This window comes from Oncorhynchus nerka, linkage group LG9b (genome assembly GCF_034236695.1).
Source record: "Oncorhynchus nerka isolate Pitt River linkage group LG9b, Oner_Uvic_2.0, whole genome shotgun sequence".
NCBI lineage: Eukaryota > Metazoa > Chordata > Actinopteri > Salmoniformes > Salmonidae > Oncorhynchus > Oncorhynchus nerka.
This window is the reverse complement of record NC_088424.1, coordinates 17,744,139-17,769,310: the sequence shown is the minus strand read 5'-3', so window position 1 is coordinate 17,769,310 and position 25,172 is coordinate 17,744,139. Positions and strand designations below refer to the sequence as shown.

The following is a 25,172-nucleotide window of genomic DNA, read 5'->3' as shown; positions in this document are numbered from 1 at the left end:
GCAGGTAGAAACACATGAACACACGTACATATGCACACACAACCACACACCTGCATGTCATTGTCAATGTCAGACATTTGCACAACAGAGAAACTCGGGCTATGCCACAAGGAGATGTCCTTTCCCCCATAGCATAACCCCTCCACTAGCATCAGCTTCCAGGCCCTCTCGCACGTTGTTCTCCAGAGCCTGGGGTTATAGGTATGAGTGGAACTGTGATGATGGGCTGTGAGTAGAAGCGATTTTTCAAAAATAACCACATCCATCCCTCTTCTGTGGGCACCATTGTAAATTAATTGTCTTTCGGGTTTCGAATCTCCACCTGTTTGAATGTGCCTATACCAATTGTTGGGAGGGTCAAATAGCTTGGATACCCTCCTTTTAGCCTCCTCCTGACAAGAACTTCCACAGGCTTTCATACCGAAGGTGAGGCGAAAGCCTGGTAGAGGCAATACCCTGCTCCCTACCTGTAGGCTACAGGTATACTCCATAGAACGCATGCAAATCAGAGTTGACAGAAACCTGATCATGACAGTGAGGGGGAGAATGGCTTCCATCCACTGTATCAGACTCAGTCACGAGGAGCCCTTCCCCTATAGCCCTGCACCTCACATCATTAGGCTGACTCACTTTCATGCACCCAAATCCACTGCAACACAGACAGTCTCAGCCCAAACACTGTCACTCCTACTGAGCTAATATCACTACTCTCCACTCAGGGATGTTTTTAAACCCTAGCCAGTCAGTGGCTGAGTCTGGGGATGAGGGAGTGGGTTTCTTTGTGTGCTTTATTTTGCATTCTGCGACAGGACAGGGCTGTCTGCCGGGGGCCAGCGGAGGGTGTCTGTCTGAGGGATGAGAGGAACAAACAGAGGGAGAGAGGCTGGATCATGACGAGCCATTTAAGAACCAGGTGCACTGTAGAGTGACCTACTGAGAGAGATCAACAACAGGATGGGCCTGGCTCTCTCTCTGGTGTGTGTGTGTGTGTGTGTACAGTCCTCCAATTACACTTCAGCCTAGCACCTTATCTACTTAAGTTAGCCAACAATACAGCAGCCTCGAACTGGTTGACCTTTTCTAGTAAATGTCAAATCTGCATGGGCAAAATGTTGAATATAAAAATGTAACGTGATAAATTCTGGGAAAATAGAAATCAGCAAAAAAACAAAAAGCCTACATTAACTTAATAGGTTTTATGAGTGCACATAAAATATAATATATATATTTTTGGCCAGTAAAATGTCTGAGAATTTTTTGTTTGTTATCTAGTCTAGTCCTCAGTATGGTCTGTGAGCCTCTCTCTGACACTGAGGAGCTGACACATTGTCTTTGCCAGTGACAGCAGTGGGAGAGACGGTAACCTTTGCTGGGCTAAGGGAGGTCTCCTCCGGGCTAAGGGAGGTCTCCTCCGGGCTAAGGGAGGTCTCCTCCGGGCTAAGGGAGGTCTCCTCCGGGCTAAGGGAGGTCTCCTCCGGGCTAAGGGAGGTCTCCTCCGGGCTAAGGGAGGTATCCTCCGGCCTGCAGTGAATACCGGCTCCAACACCCTTCAGGTCACCAGGGTTCCATCCGCTCTCCTTCTGCCTACCCTGCCTGCACAAACACAGGAGAAAGAGCAGATTAACAACACAGCCCAGCCCCGCCATTGGCCGGGAAACAGCCTGACATTTGATTGGCCAGCAGTGTGTCGTACAGCACTCTTTAATTGGCTGGCTGGTGGTGTTGTCAGGGCAGTGTCAGTGACAGCTGTCAGTCCGTTCACACCTGGGCTCTCCTGCGTTGTTGACACTGGGACAGATAAGAGAGCAGCCGTGTGGAGTGGCACAATGGTCCCCTGACAGCCCTATCTGAGAGCTGCCGCCCTGCCATGCTGCTCTTAAAAAGGAACTGCTGCAACTTGCCCTCCAGGTCTCAGCTCTTAGTGATGCTTTGTTGTGGCTGTTTGTTCCTCATTGGTGAAATTCAAAATCCTCCTTCAAGCGCATTGTTTTACAGTGGACTAATATGGCATGTGGATAATATGTGGCGAACTAACCCATCTGCTACAGTTGTTGACAGTGCCACCATTTCTGGATGCTAGCTCCAGTTTTGACTGTTTTAGTCTGGGCCTCTACAGTCTGAGTGACAGTCTCAGGTAGAGCAGTGCTAGATTGCAAGGCAGGAAAGCTTCTCAGAGGCTGTGTGTATATGGCCAGCACCACTTGACGGCAAAAATACACTGCTGCCAGGCAACCACCTAATCATATTACACACACATCCAGATGTGTGCGCACACACACACACACACACAGGAAGTCTCTGATGAGCCCCTGAAGACTAAGCCCTCTAGGGATCCTCAATACATGTAATGATTCTAAGAAGCCAGACATCAGAGGACCTCAGTATAAGGACATGGGCGGGTGTGTGTACGTGCGTGCGTACGTACGTGCGTGCGTGAGTGCATATATCCGATATGGCATCCTATTCGGGAAAACCAATTCATGTAGCTGGATTAGTGACCATTCCAATCCTAATCCTAATCTTGTTTTGGACGTCAGTATTTGATTGAGATGACGGACGAAAACTCTTTGTAGCCGGTCCTGTGCTAATTTCATGTTAATTAAATTGATTAGGCTTTGACTGCTGAGATAAGGTATCACACACAGGGAATAGAGGCAGTTGCTTTTCTTTTTTGTTTGTCCCTCAGTAACAGTCACAGCTGATTACATTGTAATGTGCTGTATGCACTGCCACTCATCATTATCAGCACGTTACACACAGAAACAGTGCATTTCCTCTGATCTCCACAACACACAGGAGATGGCGCCCTGAGACAGACACAGGCTGCGAGCCAAATGGTACCCTATTCCCTATGTAGTGCACTACACAGGGAATAGAGACCCATCTCGGGACAAATCCATGTACAAAAGAAAAACCACACAAAAAAAGCTTCATACTAATCACGATACTAATTAATTAGAAAGACAAGGAGTCCATATTCTAATTGCCATTGGCAGGCTGTGCTCCAATGGAATAAGGCTGCTTGCCCTGCATGATACGATGTGTGTTAGTGGCTCTGGTGTCCCTGAATGCCCCCAGCCTCGCAGGCAGTCAGGCACCAACACGCCATGAGTGGCTCTAGTGTCCCTGAACGCCCCAGCCTCGCAGGCAGTCAGGCACCAACACACCGTGAGTGGCTCTAGTGTCCCTGAACGCCCCAGCCTCGCAGGCAGTCAGGCACCAACACACCGTGAGTGGCTCTAGTGTCCCTGAACGCCCCAGCCTCGCAGGCAGTCAGGCACCAACACACCGTGAGTGGCTCTAGTGTCCCTGAACACCCCAGCCTCGCAGGCAGTCAGGCACCAACACGCCGTGAGTGGTTCTAGTGTCCCTGAACGCCCCAGCCTCGCAGGCAGTCAGGCACCAACACGCCGTGAGTGGCTCTAGTGTCCCTGAACGCCCCAGCCTCGCAGGCAGTCAGGCACCAACACGCCGTGAGTGGCTCTAGTGTCCCTGAACACCCCAGCCTCGCAGGCAGTCAGGCACCAACACGCCGTGAGTGGCTCTAGTGTCCCTGAACGCCCCAGCCTCGCAGGCAGTCAGGCACCAACACACCGGGAGTGCTGTGTCACTGTTCCTTCTCCCTCAAGGGGCTGTTCGCTCTGCCTTATAAGAACTCTGCCTGCCTGCTCATTTGGAATCATCTGAAAATGTGCCCGTCGTGATTTCCTGCGTGGTGTGTGTGGTGCGTGTTCAGTAAATGAATCCCTGTAGACGCCTCGGTCCCAGCCTTCAGCCCTAATGCAAATGTGATAATGGCTACTTAACACCACTCTCTCATAAAGATACTCTCCACTCCATAAACCTCTGGCTGGGTGGGGGCCATGCTACAATCTAGCTGTTACATTCTTACAGCTCTACAGTGCAGCATATGACAAGTGATTATGTCTACACGTTGTTGTAGCACAGATGTTTGTTAGTGGGATATGGCAAAGGGAGAAATGAGCTATACCTTTCAGCTAGCTAGTATTAACCATATTACTCCTATAAGCGGAGCATAATAGTGATAGTGCACTACTTTAGTCCTATGGGCCCTGGTCAAAAGTAGTGCACGATATAGAGAACAGGGTGCCATTTGTGATGCAAACCTAAGCCTGTGGTTCAGCTGTCTTGTTAGCCAAGGGTCTGAGAGAGGTGACTGAAATGGATGGCAATCATAATTATCAAAATGGCAGCTCGTCAGTCAGCTGTTTTTAGCTAGCATGAGTAACAGTTTCAGAGTGACTTAACCACCCCCATGGTCATCTATGACACCATGTCAATATTGGCTTCTCTCTTCCCCAGTTCATCTGCTCCATTGACAGACTGGGGACGTTTTATCTAAGACTGTCTGGAGTGCCATCAACTCGTGGTAAAATACTAGGAGACTGAAGATTTAAAGTGCTGTGTTGAAGCCCTATTGCACTGTATCTAATGGATACGATCCCCCAAAAAACTATCAAGAGACAACATAACCATACTTTAACGGCAATCACACTTTCAAATGGACTCATTCCGTTGTAATTACAGCCAATCAAGAAATAATGTACATGAAGAAAGAAAATGTACACTGTGGAAAGGAGCTTCTGATGATATCAACAACGTCAATTTGTGATAAATAGATGCTTTGCCAACCCAGGCTGATTGAATTGACTGGCAGACATGACATGTACATACATAGGTGAGACACTGCATCAGTGAGTTAGTGAGGGGGGGGGGGACAGGCTGCTGGGATATGAGCCATATATTAAATACATTTTATGAGCCCAAGCCCAAAAAAAGACCAGATGATTGCGCCATTACCCAATACATATATAAAATACAGGTTACTGCACATTACGCACGACAGAAATACAAAAGCCCATAGACGTAGCTAGCTATATGCCCGCTTGGGTAAATAGATGAAACTAGCTCCAGTAGGCTAATCTTGTTGAATGTATCATACTGCACTGTTTTGTATTATGATAAAGCAGAAGAGAACATGTGGTTCTGGTGCAGCACACGCAACGTACAAAGTTATAGGCTAGCGAATTTGATTTTAATATTGAAATATAATAGGGCCTATTTGTATAATTAGTTGTCTGACGCATATATGCACCTTTCATAATATTTCCCCTCATTTTATTAGCCTGCCTACCTCTTTCTCTCTCTCTATTGTTGCTTCATTCCTTCCTCACTTTCAACAGTTAAATGAATTGTTTAGTTGTCCTCGTCTTCATCATTCTCCTGACGCAAAAGGCTTTCACTTCTCTACACAAAGATTGAATGGTTATGTGTCTGAATAAATAGCTTACCACTGTCGCGTGTTCGCTCGTCTTTCAAAACTACGCGTGAGTTCTATTGGCTGCTGTATTTAACATTCAGTAAAAATAGCTTGTGTCCCTCTTCAAATAGTCCATTGGTATAAGAAATGCTACAGGAATCATGGCCAGCAAGCTATTCTAGTACAGATTTTCCTGCATGGGACTCCAAGCGCTAACGAGTGTTATTTAAGTAGAGGCAAGTGGAGTACAGGTGCGTGTGTATTGTGTAAGAGTCAGAGGTTATAAGTTAGAAGCTTATTATGCATAACCCATCATTAATTAGCTAAATATAAGGCTAATACTGCATTGAATTCATTACCTGATAGAGGTAGGCTTGGATACATACATACATACATACATATAGGGCTTTACCGAGTATCATTCTAGAACAGGATGATCTATTTTGGATACAATTTGAATGGAGTTGACGGCGAGAGAGAAAGACAGAGTGCTCGCGCTTGCACTGATTTAAAAGCAAAGATATTCGAGTGATAGGCTGTTTTAAAGTTCTGCAGCTGCAATAAAACGATTACATTTTTTTTTAAACAAGGTGACCCCCAAAATCCAGATGGAGATGTGTAAATTAGACGCACATCCGGTCTTTATCTTACTATATCAGAGGCTATGCTGCAGCAAAAACCAGTCGCAAGGAAAAAAAAGTTACCATGAGATGATAGGTCTACATGCATTATGAACGGTGGTCCATACTGAGAGGGGATGTCTGTCCCCACCCTGAGCGTTGATTCATCATGCAGAGGCCGTAGAGAAGACATCACATATAATATAACAGTTCCATTTCACACCATGCTGTTCATATCATTTACAGGTTTCTCACAGAAAAGGGGAGTGGTTTTTGGCGGTAAGTCCCAGGAACCGGGATACCGCCAATCAACCCTACACCCATATTCAAGCGTACACACACACACACACACAAAGTGAGGTAGTCCCAGGCAGCTATGACATTACCTTGGAGTCCTATATGTTCCTCACCTGGGGGAGTGTAGGCATCCATGGAGGACTGCACGACCAGGGAGCGGCGCTTGGAGGGCATGGGTACTGCCATCTTACCACGCTCCTTCTGTTTGGCCAGAGCCGCCTGCACAGCCTCTGTGTGGACATCTGCAACACACAGCAGGACGGACATGTTGGAAGACCTGGTGTCACAAACTCAGATTTCATCTTTATTCTGGAAACACAGTGAAATGTAACTAAATTCAGTGAAAATAGTGCAAGGTGTATGCTATATTTTACTAAACACCATGGTTTCCCCAGACACAGATTAAACCTAGTCTTGGACTAATTAGCACTTTCAATAGATAAACTCTATTGAACATGCCTCTTAAACATGCCCACTAGACCGGGAAATCGTAGTGTGTCCGGGAAACCGGCCCCCCCAAAAAATCTAACAATCTAAGAACAATTCCATGCCTGTAGCCACTTTTTTTAAATCATGGAAGATTGGGCTGTAACAATTACTCCGGGCCTTGATGACTTCAGAAGATCCAGTGTACAGTCGTGGCCAAAGGTTTTGAGAATGAAAATTAATATTTGTGTCAAAGTCTGCTGCCTCAGTTTGTATGATGGCAATTTGCATATACTCCAGAATGTTATGAAGAGTGATCAGATGAATTGCAATTCATTGCAAAGTCCCTATTTGCCATGCAAATGAATTGAATCCCCAAAAAACATTTCCACTGCATTTCAGCCCTGCCACAAAAGGACCAGCTGACATCATGTCAGTGATTCTCTCGTTAACACAGGTGTGAGTGTTGATGAGGACAAGGCTGGAGATCACTGTCATGCTGATTGAGTTCGAATAACAGACTGGAAGCTTCAAAAGGAGGGTGGTGCTTGGAATCATTGTTCTTCCTCTGTCAACCACGGTTACCTGCAAGGAAACACGTGCCGTCATCATTGCTTTGCACAAAAAGGGTTTCACAGGCAAGGATATTGCTGCCAGTAAGATTGCACCTAAATCAACCATTTATTGGATCATCAAGAACTTCGAGGGCAGTTCAATTGTTGTGAAGAAGGCGTCCAAGAAAGTCCAACAAGCGCCAGGACCGGCTCCTAAAGTTGATTCAGCTGCGAGATCGGGGCACCACCAGTACAGAGCTTGCTCAGCAATGGCAGCAGGCAGGTGTGAGTGTATCTGCACGCACAGTGAGGCGAAGACTTTGAGGATGGCCAAGGTGTCACGAAGGGCAGCAAAAAAGCCACTTCTCTCCAGGTAAAACATCAGGGACAGACTGATATTCTGCAAAAGGTACAGGGATTGGACTGCTGAGGACTGGGGTAAAGTAATTTTCTCTGATGAATCCCCTTTCCGATTGGTTGGGGCATCCGGAAAAAAGCTTGTCTGGAAAAGGCTACCATCAGTCCTGTGTCATGCCAACAGTAAATGATCCTGAGACCATTCATGTGTGGGGTTGCTTCTCAGCCAAGGGAGTGAGCTCAGTCACTATTTTGCCTAAGAACACAGCCATGAATAAAGAATGGTACCAACACATCCTCCGAGAGCCACTTCTCCCAACCATCCAGAAACAGTTTGGTGATGAACAATGCCTTTGCCATAAGGCAAAAGTGATAACTAAGTGGCTCGGGAAACAAAACATTGATTTCTTTGGGGTATATAGCCAGGAAACTCCCCAGACCTTAATCCCATTGAGAACTTGTGGTCAATCCTCAAGAGGCGGGTGGACAAACTCCAAGCATTGATTATGCAAGAATGGGCTGTCATCAGTCAGGATGTGGCCCAGAAGTTAATTGACAGCCTGCCAGGGCGGATTGCTGAGATCTTGAAAAAAGAAGCGTCAACACTGCAAATATTGACTCTTTGCATCAACTTCATGTAATTGTCAATAAAAGCCTTTGACCCTTATGAAATGCTTGTAATTGTACTTAAGTATTCCATAGTAACATCTGACAAACATATCTAAAGACACTGAGGCAGCAAACTTTGTGGAAATGAATATTTATGTCATTCTCAAAACTTTTGGGCCACGATTATGTACAGTAAGAAGCTAAATGGTCGACTGCTGCTCCTCTCAAAGTGAGTCTTGTACACTGGGGACTCCACCTCTGGCTGCTCACAAAAAGTAAGACATCTCACACTAAGTTAATTCATCTTACCAAAGAAATAGCTTGGTTCTAGTGAGGAAAAACAATTGCCAGTAACCTACACCCTTTATGTCATGATGCTTTAGTGGACCTGTTTAGTAATGGCCATTGAGAACAGACTACATTTGTATCCCAAATGGCACATATTCCCTTTATAGTGCACTACTTTTGGTCAAAAATAGTGCACTATATAGTAAGGGTGCCATTTGAGATGCAATAGTCATATTGCCTTTATAGTGCACTACTTTTAGCCCATAGGGCTCTGGTCCAAACGAGTGCACTATATAGGTAATATGGTACCATTTGGGATGCATGCAAAGCCTTGTTGGTTGTCAGGTATTCTTTAATTCAACATGGATCCTGTTTTCATAGGGCTGTATTTTTGGGACCTCTGTGTCTATTGGCTGCTCCCTCTATGGCTGGGTCTGAATAATGTCCTCAGACAACTGGGGCTTAATGTGAGATCATTGTGTTCAGCCAGATAATGGGCTATTACAGATTTTTTTAAATTAAGAGCATCAAAACAACAAAACCCATGATTCAACCCCAACCCATTGGTCCAGTTTTTATAGACTATAGTACTGGTATGTTACAATGGGTATTGTGTCACACCAGTAAATCAAATGCAGGTTTTCTATGGGTGCTTGGCAGATTCTGGCACTACAGACTGTGGTCGTGGTTGCCAACTGGACTACAGTTAGGACTGTTGCCAAGCTGGTTCTGTGTGCGTTTCACATGGCACCCTATTCTCTACATAATGTGTAGCAGAGCTCTGGTCAAAAGTAGTGCACCATATAGGGATTAGGGTGACATTTGAGACACAATCAATGCGTTTCTAAAATGAGGCTGGAGCACAGTGCCAGAATCTGTGGCTGGTATGTTGAAGCAGGGTCATTTGTATGAGAGAGAAAAAAAGAGCAAGAGAGGGGGGGGGGTGACTACTAATGAAGCAAGCTGTTGAGCTGGTAATAGCATAAGTGGTTCATTGGTCTAAAATAAATAAGAGTCATAAACATGAAAAGATTAAAAAAATAATAATAATAATCTGAGCTATTAGCATTAAGAGTGAGATTATCTTAAAACTGCATTGTTGGTTAAGGACTAGTAAGTAAGCATTTCACTGTAAGGTTGTATTCGGCGCATGTGACAAATCAAATTTGACTTGATAAAATCAAAGCGTTTGGTAATCAGAGTTTATTCTGTTACCACAAACCTAGACATTTTATTTAGTGGTAAAACTATAGAGCTCCATTACTATAGTAACTGGCAATAACTACAAACTATATAACAGGATTTTGAGGTTTGTGCTACTGTTTGGGTTGAGGGAAAGAAACTGCCACTACCTCGCTTTCCAATCAAGATGCCAACTGAAGTAAAAAGGAAATTCAGTAACTCTAAAAGTAAAGTTTTTGTGTGATGTTGAAAGGTGTCGTTGTCCTACCTGATCTGTAGCGTTCGTCCCGGGAGCCAGAGGAGCGGCGGCGGTGGTAGCGAGAGGAGGAGCCAGGAGTGACGGGGGTTCTCCTCTCGTGGGGCACAGAAGGGTCCATCCCTGGGGTGGGGGGGGGAGAGAAGGCAAGGACAGAGTTACCTAAAGCACAGCCTGGCCAGACCACAATCACCGGTACTAGAGTACAGAGGCCTTTCCTATGGGTGGAACAGACAGAACACTGCAGACTCTAGTATGCCCTTTGTTTTTTTATTTCACCTTTAATTAGGCAAGTCAGTGGAGAACAAATGCTTATTTACAATGATGGCCTACCCCGGCCAAACCCGGACGACGCCTGGACAATTGCGCACCGCCCTATGGGACTCCCAATCACAGCCGGTTGTGATACAGCCTGGAATCAAACAAGGGTGTCTGTAGTGACGCCTCGAGCACTGAGATGCAGTGCCTTAGACCACTGCCCCACTCGGGAGCCCCAAGTTTTTACACATGTTTTTGGATGGGTCGAAGTTGCTCCTGCCAAAACCACCATCTGGATCTAAACACACTGCTGTGTACAAGGTGTGTACAAGGTTCTCTCTTCTTCGCACAGCAGATACTAGCCTATTATAGATTATATTATGAGCATATAGTGGTGTACTGTATAGTATAAGGAGGAAATGAATAGATCATGAAAAATAGAGGGAAATGAATACATTATACAGTCTGCATCTACATTGTTAAACTCAGTGTCAGTATTATTTGTTCTGGCGAGCAAAACTTTATTTCACCACAGACATCCATGGTCATTATTCAAGTCTGTCTGGTATTGTTACGCTCCTTTTAAACGGAGAGTCCCCTCAATTAACTCTATTTCCTATTAAATCCATCAGGTGACTGGGTCACTCAGCCTCTCATTTTGCATCCCAAATGGAATCCTATTCCCTATGCCATGCACACGCACCGAAACACAGCAAACACCCAACAGTTACAATAACCCTGAAACAAGTGTTTGCTAGTATTCCACTGTTGCAGACAGTCTGCTAGCTAGAGAACACAAAGCTAGTGATCTACGACTGACTCTACGATGGCTTTAGACTAAATCTCTGTAGTCTTCATTACAGCCCAACCCTAGAAGGTAAATCGCATGTTCACAACAAAGAAACAATGAAATAATCACCTCAGTCCTCAACACCAAAGCTCGAGGCAGGAGCTTGAGCAATGCAGCCATTTGTAATACTCTAGGCAAATGCCCTAAAAAGTGGATTACTTTCTGCTCTGCCATAGTGACCCTTGGTTTACCAGAGACGTATGATAAATAGATGATCCCATTCCCCCTTTCTACTGCAGATTGACAAGCACAGAGAACACTCATCCACATACACACACACCTTAAAGGAAATCAATCTCAGTCTCATCTGTTCCTGTCCACCTTTCACAGGGAAATATGCTACATTCAATAAGAGGCTCGATGGAGGAGTCTGACCTCAATAGTAACAAAATACATAGATTGTTAAAGACTTCTGAAGGTATTTTAAGCTCCAAAATTGTAGCATGAAGAATTTGTCAAAGCCAGTGTGAAATGTAACTGCCCCCCCCTTAGGGGAGTCATCTATAATAAGGTTTGAATTAGAACTACCTGTAGTACACAGAGATGGGACACAGAGATGGTGGCGAAGACCGTGCTTTTTCAACCTGCACTATATAGATGTCAATGGTTTATATAGGGTAGTCTTGCACTGCCAGGCATCACTACGTAATCCTGGAATGGCTCGAGTAGAGGCTAGATAGGGAAAGTTTGTTGCTGGTGTTCTAAATGACAATACACACGCATGAACAGGGTCGTTCTACCAATTCACTACCAATTCAGTGAAAAAAAACATTATTTCACCTAATTTTAACATTGTCATGAAGTGCACATGGTCAACTTAATAAAAACATGAATAAAAATACTTTAGTAAGTAGGTATGCACAATATAAAATCGGTGAATGAATCGGCCGATATTAGATAAAAATGCCAACATGGGTATCAGCCCGATGTCTAGTTTAACGCCGATGTGCAAAACTGATGCCAAAGCTGACGTGCATACCTATATAACGTAGGTACATGACGTAATGACGCCACGTAAAATTTGGCGCTACACGTGCAACACAGCATTCCTAACCTAGCCCACAACGTCTGCTGGGTGGATTGAGCAGTCAAGTCCAGCAGTCATTTGAAAGACTAAGAACATTTCAGCAGACAACTCAAAAGCAAAATCCATTTATGCCAAGATAATGGAATTCACTACTCCTCTAGAGCAGTGATGTTTTGGGGCTGTTGCTGGGCAACACGGACTTTCAACTCACTCCAAAGATTTTCTATGGGGTTGAGATTTGGAGACTGGCTAGGCCACTCCAGGACCTTGAAATGCTTCTTACGAAGCCACTTCTCGGTTGCCCGGGCGGTGTGTTTGGGATCATTGTCATTCTGAAAGACCCAGCCACGTTTCATCTTCAATGCCCTTGCTGATGGTAGGCGTTCTTGTGATAATTTTGACCCCACGGGGTGAGACCTTGCGTGGAGCCCCAGATCGAGGGAGATTATCAGTGGTCTTGTATGTCTTCCCTTTCCTAATAATTGCTCCCACAGTTGATTTCTTCAAACCAAGCTGCTTACCTATTGCAGATTCAGTCTTCCCAGCCTGGTGCAGGTCTACAATTTTGTTTCTGGTGTGCTTTGACAGCTCTTTGGTCTTGGCCATAGTGGAGTTTGGAGTGTGACTGTTTAAGGTTGTGGACAGATTTATTTTATACTGATAACAAGTTCAAACAGGTGCCATTAATACAGGTAACGAGTGGAGGACAGAAGAGCCTCTTAAAGAAGAAGTTACAGGTCTGTGAGAGCCAGAAATCTTGCTTGTTTGTAGGTGACCAAATACTTATTTTCCACCATAATTTGCAAATAAATTCATTAAAAATCCTACAATGTGATTTTCAGGATTTTTTTCCTCTCATTTAGTCTGTCATAGTTGAAGTGTGCCTATGATGAAAATTACAGGCCTCTCATCTTTTTAAGTGGGAGAACTTGAACAATTGGTGGCTGACTAAATACTTTTTTGCCCCACTGTAGCTAGCTTTAGCTTGGTACCCAACTAGCACCAATATTACGAGCCTGAAAACAATGACCAGTAGAAACTGCAGTCATTTTCACTATTCTTAGCAATGATTTAGGAATCCTTGCGAGTAAGTATTAGCTAGGTTGCCACTTATTGTTCACCTATTGAAATTGAACTTCAGTTCATGAAAATAAATAGTTAGCCAGCTACTTAACCCTGTTGTCTAAAGCGAATGTTATAAGCAGCCAGCTAGCGTCATCTGGCTCGTGAGGCTCGACCGGACCAGGTTGTGTTGTGAAGCTAGCCACAATAAGGATTATGAACAGTAGTGGAATTTACGGTTTGCCCTCAAAATAAAAGTACCTTTTTGAAAGTGATGCAGAACGTTAATTGGTGGAATCATGTCATATTTAGACTAGATAATGTTAAACAAGGTTGCAATGAAATGGGGTATCAGTCTACCCACAGAGTACAACTGAAGAGTTTACACAAATATTAGCATCGCGGCTCTTACCACGGGACAGTGACCATGTGAAATCACCTCCCCAGTCAGCCTATTGTGTGTATTGACATTCATATTGCACTGTTCAGCTTTACCTAAGGATTGGGGATCAATGAAATTAGCTATTAGTCTACTCAATACCCAATATATTTTCCCTCAGGTTTATCAGACTCCAAAACATCCACGCAGTATTGTTTTTCCTCGGGAATAGTGTTCAATACACCTAGGTTGACAATAAAATGTGGCTCAATTCACAGTTGAGTCCCGCAATAAGAGCTACGATGCTAATGTTCTCTGGGGGGTGTCACTGAGTAGACTGATAACCCATGTCATTGATCCATAATCCATAGGTAAGGCTGTACAGTTACAGATGTATGCTCCCAATACAATTCTAAAGTAATTCTACATCCAGAGTGATTTTAACAGATGTCAAATTAACAAATTATTGTCTTTTGTTGATTTTATAAAACATTCCAACCTCGTTTAGCATGATCTATTCAATTATGGCATAATTCTGTGTGTGTTAATTTGCATTACTGTCAATTACATACTTTTATTTTAAAGGCTAACCACAAAGTCCACTATTGTGGCTAGCTTCACATAGATGGTCTGACCACCATTAATAAAATAAGAACAGTCTTATAAATTAGGGTTATTTTATATGACACCTAGCTATATAGTTAGCTAGCAAACTATATAGCTACTGAAACAGCTGTCTTTTTGCTATGTTTTTGGGGAAGAACATTGTTTGCATCTATGAGCTGGCTAGCTTTTCTTTTTTATGACCAAAACTGTAGGTGCACGAGACAACTTTACCAGCATCATAGCATACGTATCGATGAATCGTTGTGACATGAAATACGAGTGAGTGTAATCAATGTGTAATAACTACGTTAATTATTATTTACAATGACGGCCTACACCGGCCAAACCCAGACGACGCTGGGCCTGTTGTGCACCGACCTATGGGACTCCCAATCACGGCCGGATGTGATACAGCCTGGATTCGAACCAGGGACTGTAGTGACGCCTCTTGCCCTGAGATGCAGTGCCTTAGTTAACAACACACATGGACGCAGCGGAATGCTACTAGAACGCTAAAAGGCTGCTAAAATTGTAAATAACGTTGGTATCGTTGTTTTTGGCAAGGAAAACATTGGATATCAGTATCGGCCATGTCATATTGGTGCATCACTAATAGTAAGTGCATAGTAGCCCTTTACACTTGTACCAATATACAGGTTTAAAATGGCATAGTTGGACACTGATAAGCACGTAAATTGGAACGCAAGTGGCTGTGCAGTAACATGCTATACATGTCAGAGCTCAGGGCTTCCGCTTCACAGCTTTGTATGGATTTTGACCCGTTCTGAACTTGATCACCGCGCACGACAAGAAGATGCCCTTCTCCCCCACTAATTGGGCGACTTTTGCTAATTTTTTATTGTTTGAATGAGGGAAATGCTGTAAACAAGGACTCTGTAAAAGATGAGACATTGAGGATTATAATAAATACGGCTTTGATGTCATACAAGCAAGCAAAACACCCTTGGGTCCAAATGTGCACTTCACATTTCATATCATAAAACTCATATCATATATCGTGTCAACGTTCATCATTACTATGTGTGATGTACAGTTACAAGATGACATGGCGTTATACACTGGGTTGTTCTGAACAGAATGAGCCCGTTTGTCTGTTGTGAAGAGAATTCACTGCGGAACGCACACCTGACTCCTTCCTATGCAGTTAGTGTTAAATGCGCCTGCTAGAATCCTGACTAGAACCAAAAAATGTGATCATATTACTCCAGTGCTAGCCTCCCTACATTGGCTTCCTGTTGAGGCAAAGGCTGATTTCTAGGTTTTACTGCTAACATACAAGGCAGTACATGGGCTTGCTCCTACCTATCATTCTGATTTGGTCCTGCCGTACATAGCTACACTACGGTCACAAGATGCAGGCCTCCTAATTGTCCCTAGAATTTCTGGAGGCAGGGCTTTCTCCTACAGAGCTCCATTTCTATGGAATGGTCTGCCTACCCATGTGAGAAACGCAGTCTCGGTCTCAACCTTTAAGTCTTTACTGAAGACTCATCTCTTCAGTGGGTCATATGATTGACTGTAGTCTGGCCAAGGAGTGTGAAGGTGAACGGAAAGGCTCTGGAGCGATGAACCGCCCTTGCTGTCTCTGCCTGGCCGGTTCCCTTCTCTCCACCGGGATTCTCTGCCTCTAACCCTATTACAGGGGCTGAGTCACTGGCTTACTGGTGCGCTTTCATGGCGTCCCTAGGAGGGGTGCATCACTTGAGCGGGTTGAGTCACTGACGCGATCTTCCTGTCTGGGTTGGCGCCCCCCCTTGGGTTGTGCCGTGGCAGAGATCTTTGTGGGCTATACTCGGAATTGTCTCAGGATGGTAAGTTGGTGGTTGAAGATATCCCTCTAGTGGTGTGGGGGCTGTGCTTTGGCAAAGTGGGTGGGGTTATATCCTGCCTGTTTGGCCCTGTCCAGGGGTATCATCGGATGGGGCCACAGTGTCTCCTGACCCCTCCCGTCTCAGCCTCCAGTATTTATGCTGCAGTAGTTTGTGTCGGGGGCTATATCCTTCCAGTTTGTTATATCCGGAGTACTTCTCCTGTCTTATCCGGTGTCCTGTGAGAATTGAAGTATGCTCTCTCTAATTCTCTCTTTCTCTCGGAGGACCTGAACCCTAGGACCATGCCTCAGGACTACCTGACATGATGACTCCTTGCTGTCCCCAGTCCACCTGGCTGTGCTGCCGCTCCAGTTTCAACTGTTCTGCCTGCGGCTATGGAACCCTGACCTGTTCACCGGATGTGCTACCTGTCCCAGATCTGCCGTTTTCAACTCTCTAGAGACAGCAGGAACGGTAGAGATACTCTTAGTGATCGGCTATGAAAAGCCAACTGACATTTACTCCTGAGCTGCTGACTTGCTGCACCCTCGACAACAACTGTGATTATTATTATTTGCCAATGCTGGTCATTTTTGAACATTTGAACTTCTTGGCCATGTTCTGTTATAATCTCCACCCAGCACAGCCAGAAGAGGACTGGCCACCCCACATAGCCTGGTTCCTCTCTAGGTTTCTTCCTAGGTTTTGGCCTTTCTAGGGAGTTCTTCCAAGCCACCGTGCTTCTACACCTGCATTGCTTGCTGTTTGGGGTTTTAGGCTGGGTTTCTGTACAGCACTTTGAGAAATCAGCTGATGTACGAAGGGCTATATAAATAAATTTGATTTGATGTACGAAGGGCTATATAAATAAATTTGATATGCACACCAAAATAACGTCCAGTTTCTCTGAATTGCCTTGTGAAAGCCTAACACGAAGATTAATTTGATAATTTAGCTAGCCATGTTGGTGTAGCGACCCTGGGTTTAAAACGTGGAAATCGGCCCTGCCGGTGAGCGCGTTCCTGTAAGACGTAGAGTCGCAAGCTAGCGCGAGGACGCGCTCTTTGAAAGGAGGGAGTAGTGTAGCGACCCTGGGTTTATTAGCACGGAAATCGACCCTGCCGCACGAGCATGCTTTTGCGGCACAGTCGATAGCGCGCCGGACCTCGGGTTCGAAGGTCGAGGGTTCGAGACCTGCTCCCTGCCGTTTCATTACATTGGCAATAGAACAATTTCAAATAAATGCCCACCTGACCCAGAATGCGATTTATAAATGGACTGTTTTCGGATTGCATAAACAGTAATGGCAGGGATGCGGGGTCGCGTTCCAAATGATACAACCACAAGTGTGCTTACGCTAGATCCTTAACGGCACAGCTAGGAAAACTGCAAAAAGCACCTTATACACTACATGACCAAAAGTATGTGGATACTTGCATGTCAAACATTTCATTCCAAAATCATGGGCATTAATATGGAGGTGGTCCCCCCTTTGCCGATATAATAGCCTCCCTCCTTCTGGGAAGGCTTGCCACTAGATGTAGGAACATTGATGCGGGGACTTGCTTATATTCAGCCACAAGAGCATTAGTGAGGTCGGGCACTGATGTTGGGCGATTAGGCCTGGCTCGCAGTCGGCGTTGCAATTCATTCCAAAGATGTTCGATGATGTTGAGGTCAGGGCTCAACTGAGGACATACAATTTTTACGCGCAATGCGCTTCAACACTCGGCGAGCCCGTTCTGTGAGCTTGTGTGGCCTACCACTTCGCGGCAGTTATTGCTCCTAGACGTTTCCACTTCACAATAATAGCATTTACAGTTGACCGGGGCAGCTGTAACAGGGCAGACATTTGATGAACTGACTTGTTGGAAAGGCGGCATCCTATGACGGTGCCACGTTGACAGTCACTGAGCTCTTCAGTAAGGCCATTCGACTGACATTATTTTTCTATGGAGATTGAATGGCTGTGTGCTCGATTTTATACACCCGTCAGCAACGGATGTGGCTGAAATAGCCACGTCCACTAATTTCAAGGGGTGTCCACATACTTTTGTATATATAGTGTATATGGTTGAAAACTGACATTTTTCAGGAATATTCTGATACTACTGACTGCATCCAGAATATTTTCAGATTTCGTTAACATATGTGGTGAAAAGTACAGTAAAAAATGCACAAAATCAACAGCATAATATTTGGCTTCAGTCTTGTGAACTGTTGTTTCCTCACCGTTAGTCCACAAATGTTCCCATAATCTCCAAAATATTCCCTTTTAATTGCTACCATGGTATGCATATGCTTTTCATATTTCTTCTGTAAGAAACATGTAAATGTAGCCCTATCCATATAGGCCAATTCCCACAAATGTAAGGGGTGATTAAGTGCTAAATAAAGAGGGTTGACAACATCTTAAAATCAGCCATAAATACACTTGTGACAGGAATGGAAGCTTGTCGTGTCCAACAGGGAGGGAAAATTGAATGCTAGCTTCACCAAAACTTTTACATTTTTAAAACATTTCTAGCCTGCCTATGGGTAACAGGGTTGACATGCTACACTCGACTCAGTTTTCCACAAAACACCAGAAAATTACCAAAAAAAGTAGAACCAGCTTACCTGCTTTTACACTAGGATTTGATTACTACATGTTCAATGTTTTTTTATTTTTTGCAAATAAATAGTTTACTATTAAAACGCTAGTTCGCTTCCCGTAACAGGGTTGACCTTAACATGTGTGACAGGGTTCTTTGACCTGAAAATTAATAACTGACCACATTAAATAAATTACATAATCTTCAGAATGACTGTTTAAAGCAACAAAATAACAACTAGAGCTTTACAATGACCGTGAAAACCCATAAAATTCAAATGTAAATCCAAGTTCAAATCTTCTTTGAAGTAACAGGATGCACATGTCAAAACGCTGGCGGAATTTTGCCACATTAGCAATTCTTTCAATATTTTTCTTTACATTTTCCATGTGGTCTATATTAAAATGCACTTAATATATTAGGCTTTTAAACATGGAATGTGTGCACAATTTATACTTCAAATATCAAAAAAGGCAGGCATTTCTTGGAATAACTCACTCTGATACTGTAGTCCTAATTTAACCTAGTTGTGGGGAATCCCCTGATTATTTTACAACCACTTACAGTAAGTATGTTTGTCCTGGACCTCCACTTCCACAAATCAATATTAGATTCACTTGAGACCAGTACAGTATCTGTTTTATGTATGTGCTCAGACTTCAGACTCACTGTGGTTCACTGGGCTAGAGACTCAGAGGAAACAACCATCCCACTACTGGTGTAACTGGCTGCTATAGCTCAGCCTTTTATTGACTTGGAGACAAGTGTGATGAGAATGCCAGGCCGCATTTGAGAACCAACTAGGATTACTAAACTTTCCCAAAAAGTCCAGGTTTTCACGAAAATCCTGGTTGGTGCATTAAGGATTACCTGTTTATTCCCTGCTGATTCTGTGCGTCTTCCAACCAGGATTTCTAGAGAACCTGGGAATTTTGGGAAAGCTGCCAGAATTCTGCAACCCGTGTCACAAGCCAGGCATCCACATGACACTCAACTGACCTTTCTAATGGTTATGCAGTGGTAGCCAGCAGAGTTTACTAGTGGTTATTAGATTCCCGAGTAACAGTTGGTGAGAGGGTGGTGAAGGAGTGTTTCATCTGGGAGCCATTTCAGACCGACCGTACACCCACTGTCAAATTAAGCCCTGTGATGGTGCTTGAATATATTACCCTTGTAATAATAACAATAATAATAATAATCTAAGGCACTTTACGTGTCTGGCACCCTCTCACCCCGGCCATGACATTTTAACGGCCCATTATATTTCTGTAATACGATTGGTTTTCAGCAGCCGCCCCGTAGAGGGTGAATAGGGCTGGGAGAGAGGCTGGGAGCTAGGCTCACACAGAGCAATGCTATATACAGTGCTACAGTGCAGGCGTTCAGATCATCTCACAATTGTGTAATGGACAGATCTGCCAGTCTCTCAAATGGCACCCTTCCCTACAGTATGTACTTTTGACTAGAGCCTATAGGGCCATTTGGGATGCAGATTAGAACATTGACATCCACCAACAGCAGTAGGTTTGTGGCGAATGGAATGGCTCCATTTTGGATGACAGATTTTACAGCACTATAATACAACATTTAACTGGGCAGGTCTTGTGTTCAGAGGGCCATAATGTGACGAGCTACAGGAGGTTGTGTGTAAGGGAGGACCTCATGTTCATTATTCATGTCTCTTTACAAGCACAATGAGTGGACATGGGGGCACCTTTTAGACGAGAAAGTTTTTTTACACACTTGGCTAGTTTCAGACATAGCTTGAGTACCACATGCCACCTTATTCCCTACTAAGCTCACTACTTTCGACCAGGGATATTGTGTCATTTGGGAGGCACCCATTCAGTAAATTCCCTGCGTGTTTGATTTACACCACCGGTCCAAAAGGTTGGGGTCACTTAAAAATGTCTTTGTTTTTAAAAGAAAACACATTTTTGGTGCATTAAGATAACAAACTGATCAAAAATACAATGTAGACATTGTTAATGTTGTAAATGGAAGCGTCAGATTTATGAAATATCTTGTCACGCCCTGACCTTAGATATTTTAATTCTCTATGTGGTTAGGTCAGGGTGTGACTACGGTGGGCAAACTATGTTGTCTATTTCGTTGTTGGCCGGGTATGGTTCCCAATCAGAGGCAGCAGTCTACCGTTGTCTCTGATTGGGAATCATACTTAGGCCGCCTTTTTTCCACCTTAGTTTGTGGGATCTTGTTTTTGTACTGTTGCTTTCCAGCCCAACAGAACTGTGCGTTTCGTTTTGTATTTGTTTTTTTCTCGGTGTCATCAATAAAAGAAAGATGTACGCCTACCACGCTGCACCTTGGTCTCCTCCTTCCAAATACGAGCTTTACATATCTACATAGCCGTAAAGAGGCCCATTATCAGCAACCATCACTCCTGTGTTCCAATGTCACGTTGTGTTAGCTAATCCAAGTGTTAGCTAATCCAAGGCTAATTGACCATTAGAAAACCCTTTTGCAATATGTCAGCACAGCTGAAAACTGTTGTTCTGAGCAATACAACTGGCCTTCTTTAGACTAGTGTCACACCCTGATCCGTTTCACCTGTATTTGTGATTGTCTCCACCCACCTCCAGGCGTCACCCGTTTTCCCCATAAGTCCCTGGGGATTTATTCCAGTGTTCCCTGTTTGTCTGTTGCCAATTCGTTTTTCCGTGCTCCTGCTTTTTCTTCTCTCTTTTGCTAGTCCTCCCGGTTTTGACCCTTGACTCTGAACCCGCCTGTCTGACCTCGAGCCTGCCTGCCACTCTGTACCTCCTGGACTATGATCTTGTTTATGATCTTTTGCCTGTCTACAACCATTCTCGTCTGCCCTTTGGATTATAATAACTATCAGAGACTCGAACCATCTGCCTCCCGTGTCTGCATCTGGGTCTCACCCTGAGCCCTTATAGTACAAACTGGCCATGACAGACCCAGCAGACTTAAGACCAGCTCCGCCACGCTGTCTCCCTGCAGGGAGCCACCATTGGGAGGCATGAGGAGCTATTGCTGGACCTTTTGGAAGGGCTTCGTTCCCTGACGGAACGCCACGACCAAGGGCTCAAGGCTATTATGGAGTGAATCAGTGAGTTAGCTCATAGGCAAGCCTGCCACCTCTGAGACCACCCAGTAACCTTTTACTATTAGTGGCGGGTTTGTACAGCCTACACCGGCTACCCAAGAACCGCACTTACCACCTCCGGAGCGATATTCTGGAGACTCTTCCAGGGTTCTTTCTTTCTCAGTGCTCCCACATTTTTGAGCTGCAGCAAACTTCTGACCGGTCAAAGATGGCATATATTATTATGCTAATGTCAGGAAGGGCGCTCTCCTGGGCTATGGCAGTTTGGGAGCAACAATCCACTATTTGTTGTGATCTGGAGGTCTTCATGGCAGAGGTGAGGAAGGTTTTCGTTTCTCCATTATCCGGGAGAGAATCGGCCTGAACTACTTGAATTAGGCCAAGACTCCCATAGTGTGGCAGACTACGCTGTAGTCCTTTGCATGTTGGCCACCAAGACTGCCTGGAATCCAGAGTCCAGAGAACGTTCATGCAGGCTACACTGGTGAGCCTGACTGGGAACCTTTTAACTAAACAGCAAAAACTCATTTTATTGCTGTGGGTAGACCCGTCTAAGTCTCTCCGGGTGCTCATTGACTCTGGGGCAGATGCGTTTCATGGATGCTACCCTGGTATCAGAACTAAGTATCCCTACTCAACTCATCTCTGTTCCTATGGATGCCAGGGCACTGTACAGCCACTCCATTGGAAGAGTCACGCACAGCACAGTCCATTAATATGCGGGTATCTGGAAACCACCGTGAGTCAATACAGCTTCTCCTCTGAGTCTCCCCACATCCCTATTTTCTTGGCTCCAAGAAGCACAACCCCGATATTGACTGGACCACGGATTCAGAGCCCGTTCTGACATTCATATTGCCTGAAGGCGGCGCAGCCTTCCCCCGGAACGTCTGCCTCCAGGGTTGAGTACGGCCTCCGATCTTTCTGCTGTTCCTGCAGAGTACGATGACCTGGAGGTTTTCAGCAAGGCTCGTGCTACCTCCCATTGTCCATCGTCCTATTGACCTCCTCCCGGCCACCACACCACCTCAAGGCTGGCTATATACCCTGTCTGGTCCTGAGACCAAGGCCATGGAGGAGTACAGTGGACTCTCTGGCTGTTGGGAGCATTTGTTCTTCTGTGCTCCTGCTGGCACAGGATTCTTTGTGGGAAAGAATGACAATAGCCTGCGTCCATACATTGATTACCGGGGCCTCAATGACATTATGATCAAAAATCAGTACCCTCTACCACCCCTCTCATCGGCTTTCGAACCTCTCCAGGGGGCTACCATCTTTTCCAAACTGGACCTTCAGAATGCCTACCACCTATGATATATGAAGGAGACGAGTGGAAGACAGCTTTCAACACTGTCAGTGGACACTGGGTACCTGGTCATGCTGTTTGGACTCAACGCCTGGTCAATGATGTGCTCTGGGACATGTTGAATCGTTTTGTTTTTGTCTACCTTGATGACATCCTGGTTCTCTCTCGTTCTGCCCAGGAACAGGTGGCTTCGGTTGTTTGGGTTATTGAGGCTCTGGTCCGCAAGACACAACGTTCCCAGCCGGACCCTGGCTAACAGGATACTCGTTCCTGATTCGGCCCGGCCTCAGGTCCTGGAATGGGCTCACTCTTCCAGGCTCACCTGTCATCCTGGGGCTCTTCGTACCCTGGCTTTCCTCCGACAATGCTTCTGGCGGCCCACCATGGCTGCTGATGTCTCGGCCTTCGTTGCCACATGCATGGTGTGCGCTCAAAGCAAGACTCCGGAATGCTCCGTCTGGCCTCCTTCAACCGCTCCCTGTCCCTCATCACCGCTGGCACCCAGGTAGGATGCCAGGAGGGTGGGTAGGTACTGTCACACCCTGATCTATTTCACCGGTCTTTGTCTCCACCCACCTCCAGGTGTCACCAGTTTTCCCCGTTGGAACAAATACCCAGGGACTGTGTTGCCAGGTCGTCTTGTCAACCAGCGTGTTTTTCTGTGCTCCTGCTTTTTCTTATCTCTTTTGCTTGTCCTCCTGGTTTTGACCCTTGCCTGCCTTGACCCTGAACCCACCTGCCTGACCATGCCGCCACTCTGTACCTCCTGGACTATGACCTTGTTTATGATCTTTTGCCTGTCCACAACCATTCTCGTCTGCCCCTTGATTATAATAAATATCAGAGACTCGAACCATCTGCCTCCCGTGTCTGCATCTGGGTCTTGCCCTGTGCCCTTTTAATTAGTTGAGTATCTGGAGCATTAGCATTTGGGTTTGAATATTCTTCTGAGAAATGAAGGCTATTCCGTGCGAGAAATTGCCAAGAAACTGAAGAACTAGTACAACGCTGTGTACTACTCCCTTCACAGAACAGCGCAAACTAACCAGAATAGAAAGAGTGGGAGGCCCCGGTGCACAACTGAACAATAGGACAAGTACCTTAGTGTCTAGATTGAGAAACAGACGCCTCACAAGTCCTCAACTGGCAGCTTCATTAAATAGTACCCGCAAAACACCAGTCAGCGTCAACAGTGAAGCGGCGACTCTGGGATGCTGGCCTTCTAGGCAGAGTTCCTCTGTCCAGTGTCTGTTCTTTAGCCCATCGTAATCTTATTTTTATTGTCCAGTCTGAGATATGGCTTATTCTTTGCAACTCTGCCTAGAAGGCCAGCATCCCTGAGTCGCCTTTTCACTGACATTGAGACTGGTGTTTTGCGGGTACTACAACACTGTTGTATCAGAGAACAACAAGGGGCTTTCTCATATCTGAAGGCCCCTTGGCACTGTAGACACCATATGGCATGATATTAAATTACACACATACCTCATCTAGACTGTCTGCTGCAATATCTGCTTATGGTTCATGCCAAGTGGCCTAGATTTGCCTCGATTCAGTGCATCCCATGTTAAAATATGTATTTGAGACAAATTGGTCAGCCTCTCCCTCCATGATTGCGTGCGTCACTGAAATGGCATATTCTCACAAGGCTCTGGTCAAAAGTAGTGCACTATGTAGGGAATAGAGTGCCATTTAGGACAAATACTTATTAGTGGGTCTGTATGTCTGCCAACAGTAGCAGCTTCCCATACTGTCGTATGAAGAACCTTTTTATTTTGTAACAGTATTTATTGGAATTTCACAATTTTCACCCATATTAAGAGATACAGAGACAAAGCACACACACTAAAAAAGCACTCACACATACCTACATATATAAACACATACACATATATATATACCACACACACCCATACATACGTACACCATTTTCCTCTTCCCGCTCGGTGCTTCTCTCACCCCATCACCATCATTGAGTCTCTCAATACATACATTTTAAACAAACTTAAACAGAAATTAAACAAAAAAGCTCAGTTTAAACCAAGAAGTTAGGTTCCACACATGGAACGTACAGTGTAGTTCTGAAATGCATAGATCCCCGCCATTCTAAGAGAATCCTTGCAGCATAATAGCTGATACCTCAGGTTCTAGGTAATTTAGATAAGGTTCCCATTCTTTGTAGAACTGGTCTGTTTTAGAATGCAATGTACATGTCAGATATTCCAGAGGCACCCATTCAAATAGTATCTTATGCCAATCTTTAATAGAAGGAACCTTATCACTAATCCACTGTAAAA

The 25,172-nt window shown here is 44.9% G+C and overlaps 1 protein-coding gene across 1 annotated transcript in view; it reads right to left on the bottom strand.

Annotated features, from left to right (window-relative positions):
* Positions 1-25,172, bottom strand: part of LOC115114359 (disco-interacting protein 2 homolog C-like) — a 264,239-nt gene that overhangs the window by 96,104 nt on the left and 142,963 nt on the right. The window contains 2 exon segments of the mRNA XM_065013382.1: positions 6,312-6,440; positions 9,883-9,993. Of these exon segments, the coding sequence (XP_064869454.1) occupies positions 6,312-6,440; positions 9,883-9,993 (240 nt within the window).